General features: G+C 40.4%; 1 protein-coding gene across 3 annotated transcripts in view; it reads right to left on the bottom strand.

The window, feature by feature from the left end:
• Window positions 1-11081, bottom strand: part of NYAP2 (neuronal tyrosine-phosphorylated phosphoinositide-3-kinase adaptor 2) — a 138727-nt gene extending 127646 nt beyond the window's left edge. The window contains exons 1-3 of one of the 3 annotated variants that reach the window (XM_065074042.1): window positions 10524-11080; window positions 9783-10280; window positions 2900-3142 (exon numbers count right to left, since the gene is read on the bottom strand). In XM_065074042.1, the coding sequence (XP_064930114.1) occupies window positions 2900-3105 (206 nt within the window). In that variant the 5' untranslated portion in view covers window positions 3106-3142; window positions 9783-10280; window positions 10524-11080. Of the gene's footprint in view, window positions 1-2899; window positions 3143-9782 lie in introns of all 3 variants that reach the window. The other 2 variants (XM_065074043.1, XM_005513091.3) reach the window with 2 other exon arrangements.
• Between the last annotated feature and the right edge of the window lie 5635 nt (window positions 11082-16716).

Raw genomic sequence — 16716 nt, forward strand, 5'->3', positions numbered from 1 at the left:
TGCACATGTGCACCACTTGCTATCTAGGCCAGGCTATCAGGAATTAGGGATAATATAAATACCCACCAAAATAAGGTAAAGACATAAGGAAAGCAGTACAGAACAAAGAAGAACTCAATAATCCTACTTTACCTTTCCTGACTGCTGTGTTTCAACACACAACATGGTCATGGATGAATTTCTGGAGGTTACCACAGGGAGCAGACTCTATTCCAATCACCCTAAGTGACTTCAGACATCATGCTTCCTTTACTCAAATCAGATGTTCTCCCTCAGTCTGCCATTGCTTTTAGTTTTCCTAGTCAAGGGTTGATCACAAATATCTCCTTTTCCCTCTCCACATTTACTCAGGAAAAAGAAAAAGACCCACAGCATTTTCCAGGATGTCCTAAGGTGTTTTTCCTACTTTGTTTCCTCAGATGGATATCATTGACCCCCTCAATGTTACTGAGACAAGCCAAGTGGGGAGGGGGTAGAGGGGACCGCTGCAAACATGGCTTCCCACAGAAGAGCACTATATTCAAGAACTGTTGATGCCTCCAATCCACATACATATACATCCTGTCCTTAGATAAAGCCACTACATTGCTGGTAATCTTCCTTGTGTCTTCTGACTCTGCACCTGGGGAGAAGAGCTCTGTTCTCAATGATCTCAGTTTAGCATGAGCAAGAATTTCATGGTTTGGCTCAGCCCTAAACCCTCTGCACTTATCCAGAGCTCTTCATCAAATCACTTTGCCCAGATCAATAAATAAAACCACATAAACCAACCACAGGGCAGGAAATACTGTTACCACCATTCGAGTTAGGTAGAGAAGGTTGGCTAGTAGACTGTAAAGAATCAGGTAGGTCCACAACTTACTCTCTCATGCCTCAGGAAACTTATTAATAACAAAACCTGTTCTGACACTCAGTGACCTTTATGATCACTTTACAGGATAGCCAGAGCACAGCCTAATTAGCTGTCAATTCTGAAACCCATGTTCTAAATACATCTCTATACATTGACAGTTTAACATAGGTTATCATCAAAAGAAGAAGTTGCCACAAGGACAAGGGAATTAATTTTTCCAACCAATTCTAAATTAGTGAAATAATGAAGTCTCAGTAAATTCAAAATATTTGCAAATTTGTTTAGTTCTTCCACTCAGTTGGGAAGAGCCAGCAATGTCAGTAGTCTTCACCTCTCTACTCTAAACAGCAATTTATTGACTAATACTGTTATATGTGCTCACTTTGCAGATGAGAGGGATTCAAATCCTTCCTCTGCCTAATGTAACTAAAAAATAACTTCCCTCTCTATCATATTATGACATATTTTGAGGTGAGTCTCCCTCCCCTTTCCTCTTGGAAATTTTGCAGTTTATGTAGCTATTCAGTAATCAAAAGAGAGAAATGAATACTAAAAGACAGTAAGAATGAAACGAAATGTGTATTTAGCATAAATCAAAACAAACAAAAAACCACTCTCCTGCATTAATTTGCTGCAAGGAAAAACATTTTCTCTCATAAAGTGGCACATAGTATAGCTCCTGCTATAAGCAGCCTATGCCTTTGACTCTGATAGTTTGAATCCCACTAAAGATCACCTAAAAGTTGAGTTGACAAGATTATAGTCCAGAAGGTACCAAAATACACTTTGCATGGGCTTTCATTATCTACCTTAACTTCACATGCTTATCCCCCCAATCAAACAACTGACAGTCCAGAAATATAAACAGTGACAGTCCTGGAATGTAAAGCAGCCATAATTTTGCCTTACGTTGCTGCCTCTTTCTCCGCTGCCAAACTGTGTGCACTGCTTTTTTTTCCCTTTTAACATTCCATCAAAATTACCAGACTACTGAGGCATTGCTGGAACATTCACAGCACAGCATGTCTGTTATACCTGGATGTACAGTACCCAAGACACAGCATAACATTTAATAATTTAAACTGAAATGCAGAAGATTCATGCTGAGAGAAAAAAAAAAAATAAAAAAAACAAAGGACCTCCTATCAGTTTGTGCTCAAGCCCTCCATTTGCATATAAAAATTTAGCATTTGGATGGATGATTTACCTGTATTACTCAATTTGTCCCTCTCTTTGAGAAAATGCAATTTTTTTATATGTAAATATGTATATAATAAATACTTGTCTCTCCCATTCAACCTACTTTTCTTCTCAAAGCGGGTGCAGAAATTTCATTGCTATTCATTGGCACAAGAGGCCAGGTCATGTGAGTGCTCCTCTCATTAACTGTCAATTAAAATCAATGGAATTGCTCAAGAAGAGCCATTATGGGGTTCTGCCCATCAGGGGGTTTGATCCATTTTCCTTTAAATGATTACAATATTTTTCTGACTTCAGAGCATGCAGAATGGTGAGAAAATAACAAATATCAGACTTCTTTTTGTAAAACCTTAGGCAGCAATTAGAGAGCATTGAAAATTTATCAGATTTAAAACATCCACTGAAAGAGAGTCTATTTTGACCTGTAAGGCTGTTCCTGTATTGTAAGAGCCCCCACAAAAACCTGTATTCACACAGATCACATGTTGTCCATTTAAAAGCACTGAGTGGATAAGGACTTATTTACCACTAGATCAATATCTCCTATTCCAAACACCTAAACTTTTTGTTATGAATCACACCTGCTGAAGATGCCACATGAGCTCAAACTAAGTACATTTGGATGGGAATACTCTCTTCCATTGCAGGAGGCAGAACCATTCAGTATTGTGCCTACACAATGTAAACACATGCAATTAGCAGCCTCACATGGGCCAATGGTCTGTACTGCTTTTACCAGCAAGCTGCTTAGAAATCAACCGGTCTAACACATTTACCATATTGGAACTGAGCCCCTCACCGCTCATTCACTTTGCCAGACCACTTATATTTTATAAAAATATTTACCGTTTTATTGCTTCTTCTTGTTTTCGGCGTTTTTCACTCTTTTCTTTCAAGTAAGCCAGGTTTGTTTCATTCCTCATGCGATCATTCTCTCGAGCAATGTCTGATGCATTCTGTATAACCAAGCCATCATAGGCCTTCATCCCCATATCTTCAATATACTGGAGAAAAGCGCCCAAAGTGACCTCCTCCTGATTAGAACTCATCATCTTGCCGGAGATAATGAACAAAGGAAAGCAATGTTTCCTGCAGGTTGAAAAACACATAATACCTCATTCAGTAGGAAAACAGCTTATGGTTTATGACAGCAAGATTTTGTCAACTGTAATTAACATCTCAGTAAAGGACAAATTTTTAGACTTTCTCCTATCTAAAGGATAATAAGCAAAGCATTACAGAACACAGAATGTTACTCAAGACAAGAGGAGATAAAAACCAAAAGTCTGTTCTTCCAAGTGATGCAGATTCATCCAGTTATATATCGTTCAAATCCCAAAAATGTTTTCTCTCACCCCTTCTGTTTTCCTAACACCCTTCAGTTGCAATGACACTGACCTCCCCAAATCTCAGTCTGAACTGGACGGACAAGGTTTCTATCCCAGGACAACAGGTCCTTTTCACAGTTTAGATAAAGTTTCAGCAGAGCAGATCACCAGACAAAGTTACTATTCTGCACGATATTCCAAAGTTCAGGTAATAAAAAAAAGAAAAAAAGTTCCATTTTTTGGAACAAAAAAGTTCTAAATTTTCTTCAGGTTCAAAATCTGGAAAGAAATATTGTGAAGTAGTCTCCTATATTTCTTAGTAATGTAGACATGAGCCCATAAGCCCTGGTCATCTGTTGCCTGACAGCTTGTTAGCTTGAAGCTCCAAGAATGAACAAGAAACCCCAGCTGAACTGGGACCTTCAGGACCCTTAAGCCCTTGAGTTCTCCAAGTTCCCATATTTCTTCCACAGGTATGACAGACACTTGGGTTTGCAGCACCTCCAGCTAATGCAGCAATGGAGCACAGACATACTTGGATGTCCAGATCACTCCTGGCTCCATGGCAGATAGCCTAAAAGTTCTCAGAAAGGCTCTGGTGTCTAGACACATCACTAAATACTAGAGGTGACCAAAGGCAAGATATAATTTCAAGAAACATACTGGCTATCTAGATTCTATACAACTGGATTAACTACTTATTAAAAAAGTAAAATAAAACTTTGATAAAACAGAATTGTGCCATCATATTCTTTTAAATACTGATTACTGTAAGGTCCTGAGACATTACTATATTGAGCATTATTATCCTCACCCAGCCCTGTGAGGGGGGGGTCCTCATCTTACAAACAGGGACTTGATGCAGAATGACTGAGACACCGGCAGACCTGGCAGCTGAACTCAGCTCTCCAAGGCATGTTGGCTGCTTCCCTGCTAGAACATCCCTCCCTTCCCTGAAGAAGGGTGGTGTGACTTCTCGGAATTAGCCTGAGAACGATGCCAGCGTTGCAACTAGAAGTGATCTTATTGAATAGATGACAAGTATCCTGTCTGCAAGCAGATTTTAGAGGCAGAGCCCCTGGTAATCAGCAACAAGATCTTTCTTTCATTTCTTAATACACTGCTATATTCTTTATGTTTATTATACCGCTGGACAAGCAAAATTCCTATCAGAGTAAGTACTGATTAAAAAAACCAAATCTTATAGATTCTAGCAATCCACTCTGGGCCTTCAGGCACAACCCTGAACATGTGAGTAAAATGCCTTCACATCCATGCAGTATGCAATCTGCAAGGGATGAAAAGAGAGAAATATTTTTATATTTTTCCACCCTTGACTTTTTTTTTTTTTTTTTGCTTTGATCACTTGAAGCTGCAATGGCAACAAGCAGCTGGTTTCAGGCAGCTAATATTTTAAAAGCACATCAGTATTTTTTTCCCCTTGTTTTCTGTGTCTCTATATCAAAACTATTTCTGTACAGTGGTAACCTGGCTATTAAAATAATGAAGATTCAGAGGATGCAAAGGGTCAGCTCCTATCACTTCTTCCACCTCCCAAGACAAACTTGTCTATCAGCTAAGCCTGAACATGAACATAAGGCTGATGTTCAGGGTCACTAAACTGATCTTAAAGTATTTTCAGGCAGGGGTATAGGTATCTCCTACTAGTTCCTGCAAGGTAAAACCAGGGCAGGAGGTCTTAGTGCAGCCCAACATGCACGCATGTAATTTCACACAGCTTTCACATTGGAAGTGGCTGGAACTCTACTGGGCTGGAATACGCACTGAGTCATCCTATATATTCACTGTAAGTGGTACAGTGTCTGTAAAGGAGTCAATCGGAAAGCTGACAAAGAGCTAAACAGCTTCTATCAATGTTATTTATGCTTCAGTAGTCAACATTTTAGAACTGGGGTATCAAACTCATTTTCACCAGAGGCCACATCAGCCTCGTGGTTGCCTTCAAAGGGCCAAATGTCATTTTAGGACTGTATAAACGTAACTACTTCTAGGTTTGACACCCCTGTTTTAGATCATAGACCCTTTCTGGGAGTCTCTGTGTGAAGCATGAAGGCTACCCAATTACAAGTAGTACTAGCATCACAGACAGCTCTAACTCCACTGTCTTCAAACTCCTTAAACAGTATCTGCTTCTTGATGGTTAAAATCTGGGCCATTTCCCCAGTGGATGGCTATTTCACTATATTTTCTATTTCAGACTTCCAGTAAAGCCTACATTATGCATATGTTGAATTAAATTTGGATAACTCCATACAACAGAGAAACCCCATAGCAATCTGATTTTACTCCTGAAATACAAATAATATAAAATTTTATACTGAAGATATGTTTAGCAGGCTTTAAATAAATGAAGTTCTGATCCATTTCTCCCCCTCAAGAGATATAGAACTTGATCTGCTTCACATTATCTTTTATGACAACAATACTGCATTTTTTTCCTTATTGTTAACCTTTCTTTTTGGAAGTCAAAAATCAGCTGATGCTTAAGGATAGACTGAATCTCCTTTTATTATGGAATTTATTTTTCATATGAGATGATAAAGTCATTCCAATTGGGAAAAGTCTAAAATAAAAAAGCCTTTATTCTGCTGCCCACACTGACCAGATGCTTTATATATTGGTTTATCACTGGTGTTGTCTATTACTAAACACATGCAGAACGACAAAAAATTGCACAATATTTAATAAATAGATAAAGATACACTCTTTGTCCTAACAAAAATCCAATTCTGCAACAGTACTGAGCAACTGTAGGTACTGAACTCCTCCTGTGACTGTTGACGCTTGCATGCTCGTTGACACCGAATTCGATTTGGAATACTCCTGGAGGTACCATTGGGGAACTTCCAGATATTTCAAAACCTTGAATCAGTTCTTATGGCACTAACTTTAAAAGGTATCTAGACAAGTAAGGAAGCATCTTCTGGATCAAACCCCATGTATCTTCTGCATGCATGGTATTTTACAGCCTCATTGCATTTACGAATATTGGACAGTTGTGCATGGTACACTTAAGCAGGGAATAAAAATGCAAACAGCTGGGGCAAAAAGCCTAATTACTGTAAACATTTTTACAGTATTAGTATTCCTTGTACAGCACATTAGGACGAATTTTATTTACAGATATTAATGCTGCTTCAGAGATACTATGTTACTGTAACAAATGTGCACTGTAACCGCAATGGGTTCCAACCAGTACAAGTGGCCCATTGAGCCCCTGCACTGCTTGTTACTCTCCTTGAAAAATGCGCGGACAGCACTGATCAGCTTCTGAGCAAAGGTTCTGTTGACTGGTAAACCCAGGCAGTGAGGAATTCTGAACCATCTGCCAGGGCAGATACAGGTACAAGCAAATGTTCTGTTTGAGTACATTTATATTTGATTAAAAATACACAAATGCAAGTTGTTAAATAAGTAATGTAAGCTGTAGGTGGGGCACCACCATTTTGGTAGCCCTACCACAAACACTGTGGCCAGGTATTTTGTTAGCTGGTAACAAGGACCATACAGGGCCACCTATGTATTCACAATGAAGTTGTTTTTATTGTATTTTGCTTTAAGAAACCAAGCAGCCCTGGAAAATTATAACTGGGAGTTGCTCTGGGAAATTCTTTTGACACTCCTTTCTCTTCCCCTCCTCATTGGAACAGGATGAGACAGTGGGGAGAAAGAAAAGCCCTGGATTTCAGCATTGAAGCCAAGATGCTGAGAAGTCGACAGAAACTGATTGGAGGAACTTTGTTGCCACTGTTCACTGAACACAAACATTTTTAGAAATTTGCTTGAGTGCAAGGACACAAAGAAGGAATTCTCCAACATGTTAACTTCGCCTCTTAAAAGGTCAAACTAAAACTATGTGAAACCTCACTGAGACAAAAAAATCCAGTCATGCTCACCGGCACCTGCCCCTCCATGCACCCCCAAATCAGAGGGACGCTGGCAAAGGAGCATGGAGCAGCTCACGCTGCCAAGGCCCATGCAGTCTGCTGTCAGCAAGGGAGGAGTAAAGCAAGCAAGAATGTTTTTTTCTTCCCTGCCAGCGTATCTGGTTTATTGTCAAGGGCAAGCAGTCCCCTTACTGGTTTGCCTAGCAATATTTACATAACTGAATTCAAGATCTTTGTATTGATTCAGACACAAATTCTATAGGAGAATAAAGCATTGTGCTTCACAAGACTGTTGCATGTCTTACTTCTAATTTAACTGTTTGCTCTGATGCCAAACATACAGCATTCTTGGTCAAACCCCAAACCACCTCCTTTTCATACGATCAGTGTGCAAAAACGTTGAATTCAGAATATGAGGAGCAATCGATTTAATCACAGTATCAAAGCAGTTCTGTACGTTAATATTCAGACATGCAGTTCTCCCTCTTATTCACAAGAGGATCCCCAAAATATCAGTTGCTTTTCAGCATGCTTGACAGCCCTAAGCTGCAGCTGTGCTGCATTGAAAATTGGCAACACTGACATTAAACTGAAGAAGCTTTTTGAAGTCATGACAAAGGCACTGATTGCTTTCTTCCAAACCAGAAGGATTTTTTCAATTTTAACATCGGAGAATAAAGCCTGGAAACACGAGAGTGCAGTTGCCCAAAGTCCTGAGTCCAACCCTTAATTTTTAAGGGGTCTACACACTTCTCCTGCCTATCCCCCTTCCAAATACTGCCTCCTCTCTTTGAGAACACATCTGCTTTCACATTACCTGTCAATTCCCTCCTCTAAATTTAGTATATCATATTCTGTACAAATCAAGGATGGGATGGTAATCAGCCATTCAACACTTGAGTTTGAGCTGTTGCATTTTAGTTGCTTGCAAGGCAGTACAAGCAAAGTAGGCAGACCAGCCATATCCAATTTTCACAAACTGCTGACCACAGCAGCACTAATAAGGACCTAATGGTGTTGGGTGTACAAAGAATACTTTCACTGCAACCAAGAAAAATTCAGTGATGGAAAAACATACTAGAGACTACTTTGCAGAACTCTCTTATAACTGTGCCTTATAAGAAGTGAGCTTTGAAATAACCAATGTGATGAAACAAATTGCTAAGACATGCTTTTCAGAGTTGCGTTCCCCACTCATTTGTTACAATGAGCTGGCATTACTGTTTTCACACACAGTGATGCATTAAACTCTAATGTCAAAGAGGAAAAGCCTTTAGAAATAGGTTGCAAGTTTCCTACTGTATACTATTTGGCAACTTTTTATGCAGATATTTAAAGAAAAAACCCACTACACTCACTTGGAAGTATAAAATATACTTTGTATTTTTGATGGGAATTACAGATTATACACCCTGTTCTAATTATACTGTACAGCATGAGCTCTAGCACCTGGGTAAAATCACTGAAGCTAAGTAGTGTTAAACCCTTCACTTAAAGAGGTTAAAAGTGGCTCCTTCAGTAGAATGAGAATGCTACTGCATGGGTTTAAAGAAATAGCCCATTTCTATAGAGGGCCCACCCTTCACAGGGTAAGTTATTCTCCCTGTAGTTTAAAGAACTGAAAAAAAAAAAAAAAACAACAAAAAAAAAAAAAAAAAAACAAAAAAACAAACCACCAAGCCCTGAATTTCAGCTCCCTTGCTAGCACCTTTTGAAAAGAAAAATGGTCTTTGCTAGCAATGACTTCTCTATGACTTCAGAACGTAAAGAGCTGTTGTTTACTTTGCAATACAGCAACACTTTCACCACTTTTATCCCCTGAAGAAAACAATGCTTCCTCTTAACCACATAGATGTTGGACAATTACAAACTGAGATTCAGAATGGCCAACACTTCAGTGCAATTATGAATGTTATCATCCAAATATTATATGGGACACTTATGAACAACAAGAAGAAATAAAACTACGCAACACACAGAGACATACATACACACACATTCTACATGTGAACAGAAGTGCATTTGAACTCAGAAGAAAGAATGACCTTCTTGCTCATGGCTGTATTTTTTTTTCCTCCTCAAGAAAATGAAATGGAGATTTCACTACCACCAGCATCACATTAAGATGCTGTAAAATATTAATGGTGCAGGATGTCTGATAAGCAACTAACATAGATATTAGAAATTATTTGAATTAATTCATCAGAAAATAGCAAAGAATGTTTTTAACTATTTAATCATCCTTTTTGTGGAAAAAAAGTCCAGATGCAAAATGCCACTATTACAAGCACAATCAACATGTGAAGTACACAAAACCAGTAAAATATACTTCAGCTTTTAGTTTAGCAATGGCTTAATACCACCTAAAAACACATGCAACTTCATCATTATACATTCTGACTACTCATTAGAATAAAAAAAAATTACAAAATGAAATAATTAGAACTGTATTTTATTAGCATGCTCATATAATGTATTAAAATATGTACGTACCAAAATTTAAGTCCCCGGGGACTGCTAAGTGCAATAATCAAAGGTGACTTTTGCCTGTAAAAGCCCTTTCCTGTGGTTATCTCAGTGCAGTTGGAAGGGATATTTCAGCACCATAAGAAACAGATTTGCAGTTAGGCTCAGTGTTTTCTTCAGTTAAAGTGCATTAAATCCTGTTGGCAAAATTGCCCAGATTGTAGAATTCGACATCACTATAAGTCGGTGTGTTATGTTACAGATCTTCTTAACACACGATTAAAATGGCATGGAAAGTTTGGCTTTTAAAAAATGCAGTGGCAAGAGAAGACAGGTGCTTGCTTCTTTAAATCCACATTCAGAGAAGAGAGGGTACAGATAACGGGAGAGTATAAACAACACCCTGCTTCGAGGTCCAGCAGAGAAGAAACTGGATGATTTTTACCCACTTTACAACATAGAAGATTACAGCACCATCATATGCACTAACACAGAGATTTCTAAGGTGCCTCATTTGAATATGCTCTGTGGAGACAAAAAGAATGGAATATAAGGAACAGCAAACATCCTATCCAAATGGCTTCTTGCAGCAGGAAAGACGCTCGCTCTCATTGCCACTTAGATACAGAAGGTCTGAAGCAGCCTTGCTTGTGGCATCGTCTCTCTCTCTCCCCCGTGACTACAGGCAGGCTTGCTCTCTCCAGCTGCCTTAGTCTGTTGATGCTGCTGTTGATTAATCAGTGATTCTCAAACAAAGAGCAAGCCTACCTTCGTGTGCTAGCAGGACTGCGGGGCTCCTCTCCTGCCGCAATCCGGCTGCCCTGGCCCCCGCGCAGCCGGCATCCTAGCACCGCGGACAGCTCCGCCGCGCCGGGGCCAGCGCCGGGGCCATGGCCGGGCGGCCGCGGGACACGCCGGGCGCCGGGGGGCGGCAGCTGCCTCCGTCCTCAGCCGCGGGGCTCGGCTGAACCTCCCGGCCAGGCAACGGTCTCTCTTATTTCCACTGCTCTGAAGTCTGATTAGCAAATAATCCAGTAGGAAAAAAAATCTGCGTGAACGGCACTGTACACCACATACAGTCTATAGGTAGGAAAGAATATGAAGCAACACCTTTCCCCCCCGCCGTCTCCCTTGCCAAAAAAGAAATTGTTCTTCCACGGAGAATGTGTAAGTTAACCTTTAGCCCATGTTATGGCTGAAGGAAATGAGCAGCCACTTAAGAAGAACATCTAAACCTCAGTTTGATACCTCATATTGATGTATCTTTTGCACTCACCCTCACTGAAAAGCAGTGCAAGGCACACAATTACTGCTGACGCAGATGAGCCTGCTGCTTGGGGAAAGAGGGGAGGAGCTGCTTAACCTCATCAAAACAACCTCCCACCACCTGCTCCCGTCGCACGAGAACAAAACTACGCTCCTTGGGCAGATCAAGCACGACATTTACGCTGTTTTACTTATATTGATATGAGATGTGCACTCCAGAAAGAAGCATTCTGTTTGAAAATCATTCAGGCTGAAACTACACGATTTTATGGTCATCTAGAATTTGTGAATGTAATGGTTTGGAAGAAAACATTTCCTTTTTTTTTTTTTTTCCCCCTGAACTGGATCTATCTGTGTTATAGCTCCTCCTTTCAGAATATTTGCAGTTCTGCTTTCTCTCTCCCAAACCTACCGCCTGGACACAAAGCAAAAGCATTCACTCCCTGTGCAAAAGCCAGTCAAATGGAAGATGTCTGAATGCTCACAGAATGTGTCGCCCCATTGTTAAATGCCATTTCATTCTTCCTCTTTTCCTAAATTGCAGGCATACTTTTCTCTTGCATAAATCTTGATTCCAATGTTACAGTTTATTTTATTTCTAAAACTAATAACAGAAACTATGTTCATGGAATAAAGTAACAGATGTTCACATTAAAATCAGTGCTAGCACACAAATAAGACCTCGCCTACAGAACACAAGAATACTTCCTGCAGATTTACTACCCTCAGACTGAAATATCAGTATTACCTCACATTCAAGAGCACTCAGGATAGCCACCTACACACATTGCCAAAAGTTGTGACCTCCTTCATGCAGCAGTGGCCAACACTAACATTGGAACTGTAGCGTGAAAAAAGCCTGCTCCTAAAACTCTCCCTCATATCCACTAGTAACTCACTGCTCACTGTAACAGTGCACACCCCAGCACACCTCTTGCAACCCTGTGAAACAGGGTAGTGAAGATTCCACATAACATCTCTGAGAGACCATTTCAAAAAGGTGGTTTAAGAAGGATTACAAAGACTGAAGAGGGTCTGAAGATACGGAGGATTTTTCTTTTTGTCAGGTAAAAAGATCTGGAAAGGAAGTACCTACAGTACAAGAAGAACTGGAGGCAGTTCTGGAAGGGGAGTTCTGTCCCTAGCCCAGAGGCCAGCCTGCAGCTCTGCTTCTGTTTTCTTCTTCCTTGAAGGATACCTTAAGAATAGCTGTGCCTGTGCAGTAATTGGGGAATTCTTTGATTTTCATCAACTGGAGAGTTTTGTCACACAATAGCCTCTTGTTTCCAATACTCCTCCAGAATTTCATACCCTTCCTATCTGCCCCAAGTCATGCAGCAAAAACAGAGAAATTGCCCAGTCGGACTTCTTTCCATGTTACTTTAATAAAGGCATCACTGTAAATCCATTACAACTTCATAAGCAATTTGGAGACAATGAATTTTAATCCACAAGCATGAAACACTTGGCTATATTGTCACCACATGGTTCTTTTCAGTAATCAAACTCACTCAGATACAATAATCTTCCAGATTAGGTATGTTATTGCACCTTTTAGCAGTTTCTACATTTATTACTCTTGCACCAAGGTTCCTGGGGACCACATCTCCATCAGTTATGGAAGGAAATGTCTATTTTTCCTTCCAGTAGCACTGTGGAAAGGTCACTGGGGGAATATCATGACCTCTGCAAGACTGACAGTTCCACTCCTGGTTAAAGCACAGAAAAGCCTCTCATCTGCCTCCACAGCCAGACAGCATCAACCCAGGAAAAAGCACCTACAGAAACAATCACAGGACTTTCTGCAGGGATGACAGAAGAGCTGGATCAGAACTCCCATGTAATCTATGTTGTTTGTTTCTTGTTTGTCTGTTTTCCCTTTCCCTCCTCCCACCCCAATTTTCTTACAGAACAGTGCTATGATCTTTAAAAATATTTAATGACAACCTTAATGAAACTGTGAGTGGCTTTCACTCATTAGTTATAAAAGGGCCCTAATCAGTACAAATATGTGCACCTCCACAAATTAGTATCTGTGCTCTCATGTTGCAGAGGTCTACATCTGTCTTACTGGTCTCCAGACAGCTAGCAGTGGAGAACCATTCATTCCTCATAGTAGCTGCAAATCCCCTCTCCCCATCTCCTTTGGTCCACAGCCTTTCTGGATTTTACAACCACACAGGATTCTGGTAGATGCAAATTACTTGCACCCGCTTTCAATTTCTTCAAAACTCGTGCAAGGTTTCTTTACATAGCATGTCAATGAACTCAATTTATTCATGTAAATGTATGTGCTCACACACATATAAACATAAATAGACATAAAGACAGGGAGATATTTACTTGACCTGTGGTGGCATTTGCACACTGGGAAAAAAGATGATGAACATTCTGCAACTACTCAGTCTTACAAGAGTTGTCGGGTACCACAACCTCTGCCTGGCCATGCTGTAAGTAGGCTGAAAGCACACACACTGTACAACAGGGAGAAGGCAGACCTCTGCAGGAGGCTTCTTTGCCACGGGGATGGATGACAAGCCCTTTCAGGCTCAAAGACAAGTGGATTTGCAAGGCCTGAGGACTGCAGGCAGCAGAGACACAAAGGGCTTTCAAGAGCAAGAGAATATTCATTTAAGATCCTAACTGGCCACTTAGTGACTGAGAAATCCTGTCTGCCTGTCCCTGAAGAAAGGGAAGCTTGGGGACAAATTGATCTAATCCAGTTCAGTGGTATTGACTCAATCTCTGCTTGGTTGGCTAATGAAGGAGGAAGGCTCTCCAAGAAAAGGAAACCCTGTTGTTTCCAGCTCTGAATCTGCTAACACCTGACTTGATACAGGAACCTTTTTGTAATTATTTACACTTATGAGGGTCAAAAAGGGCAAGTTTCTTCATTTTGAATGCACTACCCCCTTGGTCTTTTGAAGCTGCTGCTGAGAATGCAGTTCCATGACAGATTTTTATATCTGACCTCCAGGCCACAGATTAAGAGTTCTATGAATGGAAACTCCACAAGAGCTAAAAATTCTGAAATTAAAACCAGAAGTGAAGGACTTAAACCTAGAAATTCTTGACATCTAGCCAAGGGGAGCATGGTATGAACCTACATTCCTGTACCCAAACCCTACATCCCAGTGAATGGGAAGAGAGAGACAACCAAATGAGACAGGGTTCCTCTCAGTCAGATTTTGCCAGGATCAAAGGTGTACCAAGGGAGGCTCATCACAGGGGAAACTAAGGGCTGGCAGTTTAACCACACTTATAAATACAAAGCCATCAACATGCTGACTTTGGCTGATCAACATGACCTTTGGCTAAGCTACACTAAATTTGGTTTGCTTTTTTCCTCCTTTTCTCATCCTGCCTACTTAGCTTCAATTACTTTTTCCTATCATCTGCATTCTTAGTCCTGATTCTTAGTTTCCATTGCTGCCAGTCTGCAATTGCTCTAGCCACTTCATGCCTCTTGCAGTATGGATTCCTTGCTTGATCTCTGGCCACATCTCTTCATTCAGTCCTTCCTACTATCTTTGACCTTTTCAGCAGTTGCATTTGGCTTTTCTTGACTCCAACACTTGGTATCTGGTTCTAATCAGTCCCAACTGTCAGGACCAAGCTGTCTTAACAAAAGAATAGTTTCCTAACAGGGACTATCATCATTCTCATAAGAGTGAGGTAAGTGAAATTTTCAATTACAACCTTACCTGTGCTGCATCTTAAGTCTTAGTTTAGCAATCACTGCGATGTACCTTTAGCACTGAATTGTGCCCGTGTGAAAAAAAATCTTTGAAAATGTCAGCAGATTGATTCAAGGAAAATGCATAGAAAACAAACTACATCCAAAACCAAGCAGTGTTCACCATAACCTTGATCTTAAGAAACTTTCTCAGATTTGTTTTGTTAATGCTCTTAGTATCCACCTATGATCATGCTAAGCAAAGTGAAAACCTAAGGATCTATTTGCAATTAATTTTCAATGTGATGCACTGAAACACTAAGTAGAGTTTTCGAGGCCACTTTGCCCATATTATTTCGTTCCATGCCCCAGAAAAGCTTTAACACTTGTTTATTTTCCCCTCAAGCATTCTTAAATCCCTGGAAGTTCTGCAGCTGCTCCTTCACCCAGCTGCATTTGTCTCCTTTTGCCCCCTCTCCCTTCTCACACAGACAGTGCTGCCACAAGAAGTAAACTACTCACAGAATAAGAGTAAAGGAAGCTCTCATCACTCCATCTTGGTGTTTGTTTCATCTATTTCACATCCCACTGCAGCACCCTTTCACCTCCCTGGAGCACATTGTCCCTGTCCCTCGCAGGAAGTGACTATCCACAACCATCACACATTTCTTTCTTCAGAGTGATGAGAAGTATTCTTCTAAAGGTACAAGAGTAGAGGGGTCTCCACTCATGTAAAAAGCCAATTAAAGTAAAATCCTTAACTGCCATCTGTGCCTTTAAGAAAAATCTCTTAATTTTCCCCAGTGATCATTTTTTTCACATGGGACCAATTTTGCTGTTATTGCTTAGGCAAAATTCCCATTGAAGTCTGCAGGGAACTTTGCCTGAATACAAAATGTGGAGCAAAACCCTGTGCTTATTTCCATAGACCACAAATCACAAAGATCATGTCCTGATGCAAGTGATTTATCCTACATGACAGCTGGTGCAACTGGGCTATTTTTAACCATGATTTGTTGTAAAATATTTCATTATATTTACCATTCAAAAAAAAAAAAAAGAAGAGTAAATTGATTTCTTTTTCTTAAACTGGATTAGATTGAAAGATTCTGGCTGCTTTCCAAACCCATTAATTACTAAATGGTACATTTTCAACAGAAATGTTAAGCTATAAGTAGTTCTTCTGGAGCCAGTTAGCTCCTAGCTAAAATCAATTAAAGCTGGTAGAGATACATTTCTATGGTCAGGTCCCACACACAGACATCTATGTTTGTATTATAGCATGGTGGATGCTGGCAGAAGCCTCCAACATAGATGCACTTGTACTAGCAAAACTGTCCTTTCACTGTTTAGCTCAATATACAGGGTAGTGGGTGGGTTTATTATTCCAGGATAAACCCAGCTGTGTCAGTATGGTTGCACTCTCACTATACTCTATTTCTGCTACAGTAGCCTTGATTTTCTGGCCCCTAGGAAGCACTCTTTATGCTATGGAGTATAAAGGCAGGGTGGTTTAAGCCATTTGTGTGGCCTTGTAGAGAAGTGGGTCATGGAAATGATCCAGAACAGAAATAATTTTGGGTGGGAATGAGGGGGAATCCAAAAGAAAACAAAGAGGAGGGTGTTCTTTTCAACTGATTCACTTCCTTGCACTACACAATGCAGAGGGCACTTCACAGCGTGAGAATGGTACCCTTGCCAAAGTAGTTGGTGACTTTTAAAGTGAAAAGTCCTTATGCTACAGACACTACTAGTGTGCTTTGCTTCTGAGTGATGCCAGTGCCCAAGCTACACACATACCAGAACTGTGGCACTGAGACTTGGCCTGCTGAAGCCTACAGAAGCAAAGAAAATCCTGCAGGCAGTCGAGGAGCTGACAGGCAGTCCTCCCTGCCCTAGAAACTCCACGAGCACATGCAACCACTCGGTTAACTTTAGAGCAGGCAGAGAAGGGTATATACACAGTATACAAGTGTCACCATGTGTGTAAGTTGCAAAATGCTTCACCAGAGCACTTGA

This window comes from Columba livia, chromosome 9 (assembly GCF_036013475.1).
Source record: "Columba livia isolate bColLiv1 breed racing homer chromosome 9, bColLiv1.pat.W.v2, whole genome shotgun sequence".
NCBI classification, from domain to species: Eukaryota; Metazoa; Chordata; class Aves; order Columbiformes; family Columbidae; genus Columba; species Columba livia.